Below are 15,351 nucleotides of genomic sequence, written 5' to 3'. Positions count from 1 at the left end.
ATTAAAAAAAATATTACCCGAAAATAACTTTTTTTATTTGTGTTCAATCAGAAATTCGAAAATATTTCCAGATTATTGGAAAGATTTCTCAAATTTAAAATTCTCTCTTAATTTACCAGAACTCTGCCCTAGAGTGTGTAAAGATTTCTTGCCTTTTATATATATATGTTAGTATGTCACAAGAAGGACATATAGGTATGGATGGATGGATGTATATTCAGAACTAGTAATAGTAGTCCCTGGAACAGAGTTACTGTGTTGGCCGGGATGTCACGACAAAAACTTTGGGTAATTCTATTAAGCTCTGTAAATACGTTTAAAGAAGTATAGCTTTCTTCTTTGCAAAAATATATTTTAAAATAATTTTAGAATGAATATTTCCTCTCATAAAAGTGGTATAAGAACCTCATGTACCAGTCATCCAACTTACACAACCATCAACTTTTTGCTAATCTTAAAACTAGCATTTTTTTTTCCTTTTTCTACTTTATAGCATAATAGTATAAAGACTGCCCTGGTAGTGAGGGTTTGCTGTGTTTTAGTTGTTACTGAGACTAGACTGGGTAATACGGAATTTTAATAAAAGTGTGATTTTATTATAGAGCAACCAAGTTTTTTTTAATTGACTGCCTTAAACTTATAGAAAATTTGTGAATACAATAGAAAGATGTATTTTTCTCAACCGTTTGATAAATTGCCAACATGATCCCAGAATACTTCAGTATATGACCTACATATAAAGACATTCTCCTGCATAACCACAATATAATCAATAAAATCAGATTTATATGTCTAGTTAGTATGATTAACACTGACATTACTGTTATCTTCATACTCAATTCAAATTTACCTGGAAACTCGAACCAGTTATCCCGGAAAGGAACCAGTTTAGAATCATGCAACTCTTTTTTTTTTTTTCCTACACATTTTATTAGTCTCCATCAATCTGAAAAAATTCCTAAATCTTTTCTTCACTTTCTTAAACTTGACACTTGAGACAACTACAGGCCAATTGTTTTGTAAAATGTACCTCATTTTGGGATTATCTGATGTTTCCTCATTATTAAATTCAGATTATGCATATTTGTCAGGAATATCACAGAAATGACTGTGATCTTCTCATTGGCTCCCCTCAGGAAGCACATGATTTGACGTGTAACATTACTAATGATGTTCACTTTGGTCACTTGACTAAGATGGTTTCTACCAGGCTTCTCCAGTTGTAGATTTATTCTTTTCCACTTTGTAAATAAATATTTTGTGAGGAGGTACTTTAAAACTCTGAAAATACCTCATTCCTCATCAAACTTTAAATTTATTCGTTTATTACTTATATCAGTATGGGTTCCTGGTTTCCTACTTTATTTAATATGTTATAGGTTGTTACTAACGTTATATTTTGATGCTTACATTTTCCCAAATTTGACCAGTAGGAACGCTTTCAAGCTAGGATCTCTGTTCATTTGACATTTACTCACCAATGTTTGAACGTTTTCTTACTTTCTGTCACAAGGTGTTCCAGGCTTATCATGTGTAGAACCAAGTGCCTTTTGAAAAAAGCTTCAAGATCTAAAGTGTGATTTTGGCTTTATATGATAAAAAATACATGGTTTCTGTGGAGACATTTTACTTAGCCTAATTTTATAGCATTAACGATTTCAACTAACATTTCTTAAGTACTTCTGAACCAGAAAGTAGGGATTTCTATAAAGCATAATGAAAAAGCAAATATCACAGTTGTCAAATTTGAGCCAGATAAATTCCCATCAATAACAGGATGTATCTTTTAAGAAAAAGATCTAAACTTGAGGTTTCCTAAAAGTTGAGAATTATATGTTACCTTATTTTTTTTTTAAGCTAAGGCTACTTACTGTTCCTGGAGTATATTCAATGTATAATCATCAAGAAGTAAAATATTCTTTGCCTACAGTTTTGAGTCATAGTTTTACAGTGGAAAAGATGATGCATTCCTCTCCTCAAAATATTGGATATCTAAATGAGTGACCCAAGTAAAATAAGTACGTAGGACTTGACAGTAACTCTGAAATAAGACCCGGATTTGTGTTTTAGCTCTATTGCCTACTACTTTATATAACCTTCTTAATGTCTTTAAACTTACGTGTCACTCTCTGTAAAGTAAGAATGGCACTTTCCATGGATCTTACTAAGATTAGGTTAGTTACCAGCACAGGTTCTGGTACATACAAATGCTCAGTATACCCAAGATTCTTCTCTCAGTGGTATGAGTATGGTGTGCCTGTAAATTTTAATTTTCTCATATGTGAGAAGAGAATAATACGTATCTCATAGGTAAGTTTTGAAGATTAGGGAAATAATACGTGAATAGTACGTAAGTTGAAATTGTAATGCTGTAATGCTATTATTAATTTATATTAGGAGAAATCTTTTTTTTTTTATGTATTGAGGGAGAATGAAGGCACAGACCAATTGAAGAAGAATTGGGTGTTTGATGTAAAAGAAGGGAAGAATGCTGGAAATGTTCATTCGAATCTTACATATTGGATAGAGATTCCAGTGACTACTTTGTATAATCACTATGGTCTTCTGTTATGTTTCATATTTCTATAAGTAAATGTGGCATTTAGGTATAGACCAAATTGTATGATGGAGCTTAGGAAGTATCAGGTACTCAATTTTGAGCTCACTACTTTTTTCAAATATGTAAACATCAGCAAGGAAAACGGTTTATTTTCATCTTCCACATAGCAAAAGGAATGCTACAACAACTGTAGCCTGTGGTATTGATAATTGGGTATCAGATTTCAGGTTTGTTTGCCATTTCCTAATGATAAATGGAAATATTATTGATATTAATAGCATAGTTTTTATCATACTATATTTTAGATTAGAGGCTCAAGACCTGGTCTTAATAAACTTATTCTTAAAAATTATTTATTAACTAATAAAACATTCAGAGGGAATATACTGTTGCTTATGTAATAAGTCAAATTTCTGATTATTTATAATTTCTGCCTTGGTTTTTTTTTAGAACCAAAATATATGAATCAATCACATATCTGGTGTATATTGGAATATGTATATTTCTATATCATTATTTCATTCCTATTCTTATATAATAAATATAATTCTTCTATAACTGATTCAGTTTGCTGATTTACAGAAAGTTAGAATTTGAAGATTATCTTAGAGATTTCTCAAAGGTAGAGTCTGAGGAACAGGGAAGTTATTACTTGCCTAATGTGAAATATGGTACATGGTTTAGGAGTTAATAGTATGTATTGTTTTATAATCTATGTTTACATTGCCTCTGAAAGTATGATCATTTCTGATTTTTAATTTTGGGATCAGTATAAGTTTGTAGAAAGAGCACTGAATTAAAACAGTCCGGAAACTTGGGTTCTAACTGCGGCTCTGCTGTTATTAGTTCTTTGATTAACCTTAAACAAGTCATTTATCCTAGTAGATTTTGAAAAGCTCTTTTAACTATATATTTTATGATTCTTTAATCATTATTTTCATTCCTATTCTTACATAGTAAACTTTTGCTTTGGTGTTTGGTAAGTCTGGTTAAATAAAGTTGTCTTGATCTTTTTAGGTTGATTATTCTAGACCTTCAGCAAAACACAGGAAAATAGCTACCTCATTCCGTGACACTTCTCTCAAAGATATTTTAGTTTTAGCATGCTCTCTTCTAAAAGAGGTAAGTTACTGAATAACTCAGTATCATAGTTAGAGTATTTGGGAAGTTTTAAGTTTGAAAAGAATTTCAGGTGAATCTCCCTGTTCCCAATTCTGCATTTTGAAGAGTTATTTTGGACAATTTTGATTTAATTCCAGTAGACTTGCACAAATTATAAAAGGTTCCAAAGAATTCACTTTTACTTAATACGGATATAACAAAGTAGAATCTAAAGGGAATTTGGTAACTTTCTTTGTATAGTAGTTTCATTGTTTTCCTACTGCAAATTACTTATTGCAGAAGCTGATTGAGATTTAGTTTCTTTATTGCCCTGCCCATATTTAATGGGGTGCAGATGTACAATGAAATAATACTGAGTTTTTCTAATTCATCATTTATCAATTTTTTTTATAGTTGATCCAAGATAGTTTACTTTAATACTTTCTTTAGGAAGTAATATTTTCCCATTTGCTACTTAGTTCCTTCTTGAATATTAGGGATAGTATGATTCATAATTGTATTGTGTTCTCTTGTAATATAGGGACTCCATCATGCTGCTCAAGCTTGTCAATTGGGGTAGTACAGCATTTCCCAAAGTATGTTCCACTAGTCATTAGTTTCTCCTTATTTCAGTTCTATGATATAGTATGGTAACTGTCACACTAGGCCAGACTGAAAGTTCCTTTGTTATTTTAATTTTTTTCTTTTAGTATGGAAAATTTTAATACATACACAAAAAGTTGGAATAGTATAATGAACTCCCTTGGACCCATCAACCATTTAAGCATTAACAACTTAATGACCAGTTTTGTGTCATCTCTATCCTTAACTAACCACTTTATTTCTTTCTGTGTTATTCTTAAACCACAATCCCAAACTTCATATCATTTCCTCCACATATATTTCCACAATGTATCCCTTGGAGATAAAATGTATTCTGGTTGTGTCAGAATAAACATTTTGAGGGAGTCAGGATTGTTCTTCGGATTCTTGTGAGCGTCCTCACACATTCAGACAGCATTGAGAATCTTTGTTAGCTGAATGTGGGTGAAGCTCCTTTATTTTTTTTCTGAAGAATATTATATTTTCAGCTTGTTCAAGTTGCTTCTTTGAACTAATGAATCCTATACATTTATGCATTTGTGCTGTGTAAGGTATTTGTCCTAACGTGACTTCGTACAACTTTAGAAGATGACCTACAATATGCAGTTAAATCTGAAAGTTTTTATTCTCATTTTACAAGATTAAATTTGAAAACAGTCTATTACTGTTGATAGTGATGCTACTGTTTTTTCTAATATATATGGTAACATAACTGCAAATTCTTTTTTTTTACTAATTTTAATTTGGCACTGAAGAATTGTTTAAATTAGTTGAGTAATACAATTCTAATTGCCATATTTCATAATGTTTTATTTGACTTTGAACCTTTTTTAGGTGTTGGCTAAACCTTTAAATCTTCAGGATCAAGGTCAACAAAGTCTAGTAATGCAAGTGTTGAAACTGGTCCTCAGCTGCCTGAGCTTTGACTTCATTGGCAGTTCAGCAGATGAATCTGCAGATGACCTCTGCACAGTACAGATTCCAACAACTTGGAGAACAAGTAAGAAAAAAGTTGAGTTTGAGAGCTGGTCGGCATAAAAGGACACAGAATTAAGCAATATAGTTATCTTTATTTTTTTACTAGGCACTCAAAAAGTTCAGAAAAATTTGTGACCCAAAGTAGCTGCTGATATCCAATATTGAAATCTTTTCCCCACTTTATATCATAGTAACTTCTATATTTTGATTTTGCTGAAAAAAGAAAAGAGCTCTGGAGCTGGAGGAAAACAAGTTTAGGGAGGAAAATGAAGAGTTTTGTTTTGAAATTTTCAGTTAAACAGAGTGGGAGAGGATATAACACTTGGCAGGAGATACTAACATATTTTTCAAAGTTAAAGAGGATGAATTAGAATAGCTAACTTAGCAGAGCAGAATTGCAATTTACTTTCTTATGGAGAGGGATACCAAAAAAAAAAACCAAACTCTTTTGCTGAAAGATGATGGCAGTGGGGTTTTCCTGAAGTTAGACATGGGCAGTGGCGCTAGAAAGACTTTGGTAAAAAGTCTATATTCTGCACCCATTCCCTCGGGGTTTTCTCTGCTACCTGTACAGCTCTGTGGTGGCCTTTTCCTCTTTCTTACCCATATGCACTTCCCTCCTGACTCCCAAGACCAGAGCTTTTTTCCCTTGGGAAATTAAATTGAAAGTTTTCAGGTATCAGATACAGTAGAGAAACACACACACACACACACACACACCTGGAAGAGCCGAATAAGATTGATGGATTGTATCCATGTGCTTTCTTGATTGTGCCTTAGTTTTGCAAGAACTTACCATTGCAAGAAACTGGGTCAACAATACGTGGGATCTCTCTATTATTTCTTGCAACTGCATATGAATCTGTAATTATCTCAAGAAACTTTTTTTTTAAAAAGGGAGAGTTAGTAGAAAGAGAGACAAAGTGAAGAATAGAAGTAAATTTCAAAAAGGTATAATTAATATCCTTAAAAAGATAAAAAAATGGTCTTTCCTGAAACACAAATAGGATATTGTTTCAAAAACAAAAGTTCAGAGAATATTCCAAATGTAAAAGACGGTTGCCAAAATAAAAGTCAGTAAAAGAGTTGGAAGATAAAGTTAAGGAAATATCCTAGAAAGTCGAACAAAAGAAGTAAGAGAGATTTGATAGGACAAAAAAAATACAAGAATATTAGTGTATGAAACTAAGTGGCTTGTCATCTAACTGATAGAAGTTCAAGAAAGAGAGGACAGAGAAAATAGAAGGAAATTTGTAAATAATACCAAAAAACGTTCTCAGCACTGAGACACACAAATTTTCAGTTTGAAAGATTCCATAAGTACCCAGCATAATGAATGCAAAAAAAAAAAAATAATAATACACTAAGCTTCCTAACAGGACATTTCAAAATAACAAGGATGGAGAGAAGATCCTAAAATCTACCAGAAGGAAAGTCACCTATGAAGGATCAGGATCAGGAATGTTATTAGACTTCTGAATAGTAGCACTGGAAGCTAGAGGACTGTGGAGTAATGTCCCCAGACTTCTGCAGGAAAATTATTTTCAAACTAGACTGCAATCATCAAGTATATGAGAATAAATATATGTTTAGACATGCAGATCCTGCTGGAATTTATCCTTTATGTGCTTGATGTCAGGAAGCTACCTGATTTACAAGCCAAGAAAATAGAAGATACGGGGTTTGGGAAAGGGGAGCTTCAACACAAGATGACAATAAACAGACGTAAAAAGCAGATAATTATGTAGCAAATTTAGGAACAGCCAGTCCAAAAGTTGAAGAAGGCTTTGAGAGGTAGCAGTGGGAAAATGGAAATGATAGGTTATTTGATGCTATTGATTATGTGGGAAATGACATGAAGAGCATTTTGCAAATCTGTGAAAGCATCTCGAAAGAATTAGTGACATCCCTATCTGCACAACTAAGCACAGAAAAGATGCTATAATTAAATCTAGGGAGTGTTAAAAATGTGGTATAATCATAGTACACTCCTTGGCTCAGCTGTTACATTATTTGCTATAGGTAATGTTAGAATTGATTTAATCCCAAATTGTTATTATTCTGATTGGATTTTTGAGAGAGGGTGGAATATGGGAAGAGTGGTAGAAGTGGAGGGATGAGTGATTAGACAGCTAAAGCCTCACTGTAACAGGAATACATTTGAGGTCTAAAGTAAAATAATCAAAGAAATAGCAATGTAGCATGTTACTTGGAAATATATGTAAATATAGTTGAGTTGAAAGTTAGTTGGAATGGTGTAGTGCAGCTGTTCTTTACTGTATATTTTTTAGTACTGTTTACTTTTTGGTATTATTTGAATGTTTAAATGTTTTTATTACTTTAATATAAATGAAAATAGTGAGTTTCTCTCAGAGCTGTAGATGCTACATACAAATATGAAACATCTTAGCTATTTGATTTCTATCTCTGTATTATTTCATTTTTCAAAGAAGATAGCTAGAAATTAAAAAGAAATTAAGCCTAACTGGGAAGAGTGGCCACATGCAGAGGTCTTGAAGTTCCTGGTTTGTATGATAATGTCTTACTATGTTAAGGTCATTGAATTAGAAGTAACGGTATTAGTTTTTTTTGTTTTGTTTTGTTTTTTTCAGTTTTCCTGGAACCAGAAACATTGGATCTTTTCTTTAATTTGTATCATTCACTTCCACCACTGTTATCTCAGTTAGTAAGTAAAACTCATTATTTCATTAACTAGTACCTGTGATATTTATCTAAGAGTGGTACATATTTACTTTAAAAAATTCAATGTATTCTTGATTGGTTTTACCTTTCACAAGAAATTCTTACATCATCTGGGATTTATATTACTTAAACTGTTGTCAGACTCTATTTATGGTCAGTGGTTCCTGCTGTTTCACTGGTGAGCCCCAAATCTATAACTGGTGATTTAGCTCCTGTGCATAGATAGCCAAGACAGCCTGTCAACCAATAAGTATCTTTCTTTCTACTCAGTCTCCAGCCCTTCTTCTGGGCCTCAGTCCAGCAGTTTGCCACCCCACCTATTACGTTCCTTCTCTTAACCTCTAGCTCTCTGCTCCCCCTGGCTCCATGTCAGGTTTGCCAGGCGGCCCACATCAGATGTCTCCAAATGAGACACAAAGGGGATCTGCTCACTTGATTTTGTGCTTATCACTCCAGTTGTTCATTTATTTTTTTGAATGAAATTCTATTGTGTGCTAAAAAATTCTTGAAACTCTTTGGTTATATAGAACTTTGAGACTCTAGATCCCATCTTGCAATCTAAAACAGACCAGGCAAGGTTGAAAAAAAAAGTTTTCAGTTTAATATCTAAGGTTGTAGAAGTTGGGCAGTTCTAATATTGCCATTTCCTGAAAAAAGATGTTCCAGATTTAAAGCACATGTCAGTGGTGTTTGTTTAGATACGTTATTGCCTAGAAGGGAGGGATAGATTCACCAGAATACGCCCCCTACCCATTTTTTAAAGCATGTTTGCTCTCAAGTCTAGGGTTTTAAGGTGGTAGTTAGTTTGTATTTATGTAAAGACTAGTGTTCTTACATGGGGCCATGGCTACTTTTAAAATTGAAATGAATTTTAATGTTCTTGTTTTTAGGCACTTTCATGTTTAGTTCAATTTGCTTCTACAAGAAGGTCCTTATTTAGCAGTCCTGAACGTGCCAAGTACCTTGGTAATTTAATTAAGGGAGTAAAAAGGATACTTGAAAACCCTCAGGTATTTATCAAGCAATGTAATTAATAATTAACTTTTCTGCTAAAAGGTGCATAATAAACACATGACTTTATTATGATTCTGGAAGAAAATGAGAGGTGTATTCTTTCCTAAATCTCATTTGTAGTAGAAATGGGCAGTTTTTAAAAGTGGATGTTTTCCTAAGTGACTTCTGTGTTGTTCTGTTTACTTTCCCCATTCGTTTAGGTGAATATGAATGGAGATTGTGTATCTTAGAATACTTCTGCTTTTTACCATTGTACTGCGTTTCTTTGCTGGTACTTTTTAAATTACTGGTATGATTAATTCAGTTATACCTACTATCTAAACTAGAAGACAATATGGGATTTTACCAATATACTTAAATTTTTGGTCATTTAACTCACCATTATCAGTCAATAAATATGTGGAAGATAGTATGCTAATATCAGATAATTCTTGTAATTGATTTTCCATCATCCTCGCGTTGATGTTTTATGACTGTAAAAGTTAGATTATGTATATATATTTTTAGAATTAAAAATATGTATTAAAAGAGCCATGAGTACAAAATGTATTTTTTAAATTGGTTCTTAATAATTCGAAACTATTTTATGTTCTTTCCTGGAGCTCATGTGAATGAAATTTTTACAGATTCTTTCAGTATTAAATAGTATTAAATTTTATGAATTCTATTTTATGCCAAATAGAATGCAAAGTTCTCAAACTGTAAAGATAATAACACATGTGCCCTCTCTTCAAGGAGCTCACTGGGGGCACCTTTCTTGGTCTTTCCTTTTAATCTGTCCTCCTCGCAAAGTTACCTCTGTGTCTTGTAGTACTTTTGTTAAATTTTCTGCTCTTCGTTGCAGTAATTTATTTGAATGACTTAAGAGACAGGGAATTGTTTGAGGACATAATGCCTGTCGATAATAAATATTTGCTGAATTAAAAGATATTTCTGTTATTTGTGTGTGTACATGTACCATTTACTGTAAGTCCAGTGATATTGCTCTTTTCCACACCCTACCCCATGCAAATTATTTTGTGTAATATGCATTTTGTGTAATATATATTTTTGTGTTCCGAAACATTATGATTTAATCATCATGGTCAAAGCTTCCTCCAAAGCCTCTACTTTGGATTCCTTATTATTAATTATTTATGAAAAGATTATAGTCGAGTAGGAATCATTTTTTTTTCCCATTGATTACTACTCAGTTGATACCAAGTACAGTAAGCATCTGTGAAAACTGGGAGACTTAAGAAAATACTCTCAGAATTTTCTTGATGGTATAATAGGATTAGCTTGGTTTGTTTTTTTAAAAGATTTTTAAAAAGCTTTTCTTTTTGTTCCATAATTTAGGGTTTGTCCGATCCAGGTAATTATCATGAATTTTGTCGATTTTTGGCTCGTTTAAAGACAAATTATCAGCTGGGAGAATTAGTTTTGGTGAAGGAATATCCTGAAGTTATTCGCTTGATTGCAAATTTTACCATTACTAGCCTACAGGTAAATAAAGATATATAACTGATGTTAAACTATAGATAGTTTTAAAACCCTTTCTTTGATGGGAATTTTAAAAAAAAGTGTTAGAGCCCTTTGTTAATAATGTTCATTGCAAGGATTTAGGTAAAAAAGTTAATTGCAGCAAATTTTATAATAATAAAAATTTAGAGGGTATCCAAATATCTAATAATTAAAGACTAAATCAAGAGCTGTAGTAAAATTTATGTGAAGAAATAAAGTTTTACAGATTAGTTTATGGAAAAATTTTTTTTCTATGTTTGGGGGGAAATTTTAAAGTCATATTTTCCTCATAATATCAACTGTGAAAAATATTCATGAAAAGAAGAGTAGAAGGAAGTACACAAACATTTAACAAAATTTGTTATGTTAAATGTTCATTGGTTATATAATTAGAATAAAAGTTTATTTCAAAATGTATGTTTAGTAATTTTGCCTCTGTAATTTTTATTCCAGGAGGATATAAGGTCATTTTAAGTAACATTTGCTTTATTTCTTTGTAGCATTGGGAATTTGCTCCCAACAGTGTTCATTATTTATTAACTCTGTGGCAAAGGATGGTAGCATCAGTTCCTTTTGTGAAATCAACTGAACCCCACTTATTAGACACTTATGCACCAGAAATCACGAAGGCCTTTATCACTTCTCGGTTGGAATCTGTTGCCATAGTTGTGAGGTATTGAAAACTAAATGTTCTTGTTGTATTTTCATCTTCTGCATCTTGGAATTAAAAAAAAAAATTGAGATACAGTTTACCTATGGTGAAATTTACCCTTTTTGGTGTACAGTTCTGTAAGCTCTGTCTGACAAGTGCATACAGCTGTGTATAACTACCAACAAAATCAGGATATAAAATAGTTCCATCACTTCTAAAAGTTCTTTTAGGTCCCTTTGTAGTTAGGCCTTTCCTGACTCCTCAGCCTCTGGCAATTATTGATTTGTTTTGCTTCCCTAAAATTTTTGTCTTTTCCAGAATGTTGTATAAATGCAATCATATAGTGCGTAGCCTTCTAGTCTGGCTTCTTACACTTAGCATGATGCATTTGAGATTCCTGTGTTTTGCACCAGTAGGTTTTTTCTTTTTTATTGCTGAATAGTATTCAATTTTATGGATATATCACAATTTATTAATCCATTCACCTGTTGATGGATATTTGGGCTCTTTCCACTTTTGTATAAAGCATCTGTAAGTGTTCTTATACAGATTTTTGTATGAATGTAAGTTTTTCTTTGTCTTGGGTATGTACCTGGGTATGAGATTCCTGGGTTGCATGGTAAGTGTGTGTTTTACTTTGTAAGAAATTGCCAAACTATTTTCCAAAGTGCCTGTATCATTTTGCATCCCTACCAGCAATGTAAGATCCAGTTACTCTGCATTCTCACCAGCACTTCATATTGTCAGTTTTTAAAAAAATTTTAGTCATTCTAGTAGGTGTGATAGTTCATTATGGTTTTAAATTGCATTCCCTTAATGACTAACAATGATGAATATCTTCTTATGTGCTTATTTATCATTTGTATATACTCTTTGGTAAAATTCCTGTCAAATCTGTTGCCCATTTTTTTTTAACTGGGTTGTTTATTTTATTATATTGAGATTTGAGAGATCTGTATTTTTTTTTTTATTATATGTGTTTTGCAGTTATTTTCTCCCAGTCCATAGCTTGCCTTTTCATTTTCTTAACAAAGTCTTTCAAAGAGCAGGAGTTTTAAAGTTTAATGAAGTCCACTTTGTTCTTTGTTTTTTTCTTCTGGACGTTTTATAGTTTTAGAATTTAAATTTAGATCCCTGGATTGGAGGGAGGGTATAGGTCAAGTGGTAGAGTGCCTGCTTAGCATGCACGAGGTCCTGGGTTCAATTCTCAGTACCTCTTCTAAAAAATAAATTAAAAAACCTAATTACCTCCCCGCTAAAACAAACTTAGGTTCCTGATCCCATTTGAAGTTAATTTATGTATGTGATAGGTAAGGCTGAATTTTTTTTTTATCTTTTTGCATATGCATGACCAATTTGTGGAAAAGACTATCCTTTCTCCATTGAATTGCCTTCATACTCTTTTCAAAAGTTAATTGACCACATACGTACAGTTCTATTTCTGGACTCTCTTCTCATTAATCTATGTGTTTCTTCTTCTGCCAATACCCTGCCTTGAGTACTGTAGTCTTATAATAAGCTTTGAAATCAAAGTGTGAGTCTTCCACCTTGGTTTCCCCCTTTGAAAATTGTTTTGACTTTTTTACTTCCTTTGCTTTTCTGTATACATTTAAGAGTCATCCTATCAGTATCTCCAAAGAAGTCTTGCTGGGATTTTGAGTAGGATTGTATTGAATTTATAGATTAATTTGGAGGAAGAATTTACATCTCAGCAATATTGTCTTTCAGCCAGTGAGTGTGTGTATCTTTTATTTAGCTCTTCTGTGATTTCTTTTATTAATGTTTTGTAGTATTCAGTGTTCAGATCTTACATATGCTTAATTAGATTTAATTAGTATTTTGTGTTTTCTGGTGCCTTTGGAAGACACTGCTTTTTAAATTTAAATTTCCAGTTGTCACTGTTAGTATATAGTAATGAATTCTATTTATTGACCTGTATGCTAGGACCTTGGTAAACTCACCTGTTAATACTAGTAGCGTTTTTGTCGTTACTTTGGTATATTTTATGTATGTAATCATATTATTTTCAAATATAGACTTCTCATTTCTTACCTTCCAATCTATGTCTTTTCTTTACTCATGATACAATTTAATATAAATAAAGTTTATTTGTGGTGAGTAAAATGTATGTCTCATTCTAATGTCTGCAAACCTGTTCTTTTTGTAGAGATAATTTAGATGATCCACTGGATGATACCGCCACTGTGTTTCAGCAGTTGGAGCAGTTGTGCACTGTTAGCAGATGTGAATATGAAAAGACGTGCACTCTTCTTGTACAGTTATTTGATCAAAATGCACAGAATTACCAAAAGCTTCTGCATTCAGCTTCTGCAGTAAATATGGACATGACAATTCAGGAAGGTCAGTGAATTTTCTATGACTGTTATATGGCAGTATGTTGAATTTTACTTAGATTCATTAATCAATGTATTTAATAATTTTACTGCAACTTATTTTTATATATTTCCCCCAATTCCTGGTCCTCTAATAATTCATTAATTTTATTAATCTTCTGGGTAACTTGGTGGCTTGATGATTAATTTTTAGTTCTTTGTAAGATTCACAGGGAATATTTCTCTCTGGAATCAGAATGAAAAAAAGCTGGTAAAGATCTTTGAGTAGAGTTTATTAACTTATAACTGTCTTTTAACTAGTCCTGATTCCTTCTTCTGTAGCTCACTGCAAATTCAGAGCCCAATTTTAGCCAGTAAAAAACTATGTTAAGACCTCATCATGATTTTGCATTTGTGTGTTAGTCTTCACCATGGCTTTATTTTATTATTGTATTTTAATTTCTCAATTTCCTCATTATTTTTCATTTTTTACTGAAGGAGGATTTATTTATTTCTGTATGTTTCTTTAAATACTTTCAAGAACATAGGGAATTAAATAGACTTTTCAGATTTTTAAGTGAGATGACTTATGAGAATGGAACTGGCTATATTCATTTCTAATAGGAGGCACTTTAATTATAGTTCCAGGATTTTTTTTCTTTCATATTTGTTTATTTTATTTTGTTTGGAAAGTGGGTGATAAGGGATGATACTTAACTTACTTTCAATGATTTTCCATCCAAACTCTTTTTTAAAAAATTCTTTAAAAATTATCCTTTACATTTACATTTCTTCTAAAATGTCTTTTATTCATTATCTCTCTGGTTTATTTTTTTTAAGTCACACAACACTGCTGAGGGGCTAGATAGTGGAGTAGTTAACCTTCTTTAAATGTTCTCTTATTAATATCTCATTATTTATAAATTAAATTGGGGGGATACTAACATTTTGTTTTGCTGCATTTTGTCTTCATGATTGATTTTTTTAAGTAGGATTTTAAAAATTATGAAATATAAAATACATACAAAAGGATATTTATGTATTTTGAGACCTAGTGACTAGCAATAATAAACACCATTCATGTAGCTTAAACAACAGATCAATATCAATCAATACCTTTGCTGCTCCTTCCTTCCTACCCACAGAAAATACTTGCTGCTTGTGTTTGTCAGTTATTTTCAGAGTATATGCATATGCAATAAATCTATGAAGAAAGAGCCTTTTCTTCATGGTTTTATTGCATGTGCATATATTCTGAAAATAATTATGGTTTTCATATTTCTGAACTTTACACAAATGAAATCAAACTGTATATATTCTTGTACAACTTGCTTTACTGTTTTTTCTCAGCATTGCATTTATGAGAGTTCACATTGATGCTGTAGGTGTAGTTCCTTCATTTGTGCAGTTCTGCTGCAGTTCTCTTGTTTGAATATCCTGCAGTTTATGCATTTTCTTGTCAGTGGGTATTTGTGTTTTCTCTGTTTTTTACTAATAAATGAACGCTGCTGTAAAGATTGATACACATATTCATAACATAGCCAGCTTTAGTAGATAATGCCAGACTATTTTACAGAGTAATTGTACTACTTTATATCCCATCCACTCTGATCTAGATCCGTGCCAGTAACTCATAATGTTAGACATTTTTGTCAGGCTAGCTGAGGTAATATACCTCATGCATATCTTACTTTACACTCCCATGATAGTTAATGAAGTTTAGCATTTTTTAATGTTTATTGACTGTTAGTTGTGACATCATCAGTGATATATGTGTCTGTGACCTTTGTTCATTTCCCCCTCGCCATTTGGATTATTGGTCTTTCTCTTACTGGTTGAGTTCTTTTATATTTTTAACACGAATTCTTCCTTCAGTTATTTGTAATATAAATATTGTCTCCAAG

The 15,351-nt window shown here is 32.1% G+C and overlaps 1 protein-coding gene across 4 annotated transcripts in view; it reads left to right on the top strand.

Moving 5' to 3' along the window:
* RANBP17 (RAN binding protein 17) overlaps nt 1-15,351 on the top strand; it is a 267,383-nt gene that overhangs the window by 24,064 nt on the left and 227,968 nt on the right. For all 4 annotated transcript variants that reach the window (XM_072947248.1, XM_072947247.1, XM_072947249.1 and 1 more), the window contains exons 6-12: nt 3,578-3,682; nt 5,099-5,264; nt 7,855-7,928; nt 8,836-8,955; nt 10,298-10,444; nt 10,963-11,135; nt 13,282-13,475. In XM_072947248.1, the coding sequence (XP_072803349.1) occupies nt 3,578-3,682; nt 5,099-5,264; nt 7,855-7,928; nt 8,836-8,955; nt 10,298-10,444; nt 10,963-11,135; nt 13,282-13,475 (979 nt within the window). The remainder of the gene's footprint in view (nt 1-3,577; nt 3,683-5,098; nt 5,265-7,854; nt 7,929-8,835; nt 8,956-10,297; nt 10,445-10,962; nt 11,136-13,281; nt 13,476-15,351) is intronic.

Source organism: Vicugna pacos, chromosome 22 (assembly GCF_048564905.1).
Source record: "Vicugna pacos chromosome 22, VicPac4, whole genome shotgun sequence".
Taxonomy (NCBI): Eukaryota; Metazoa; Chordata; class Mammalia; order Artiodactyla; family Camelidae; genus Vicugna; species Vicugna pacos.
This window is presented reverse-complemented; position numbering and strand designations above follow the sequence as displayed.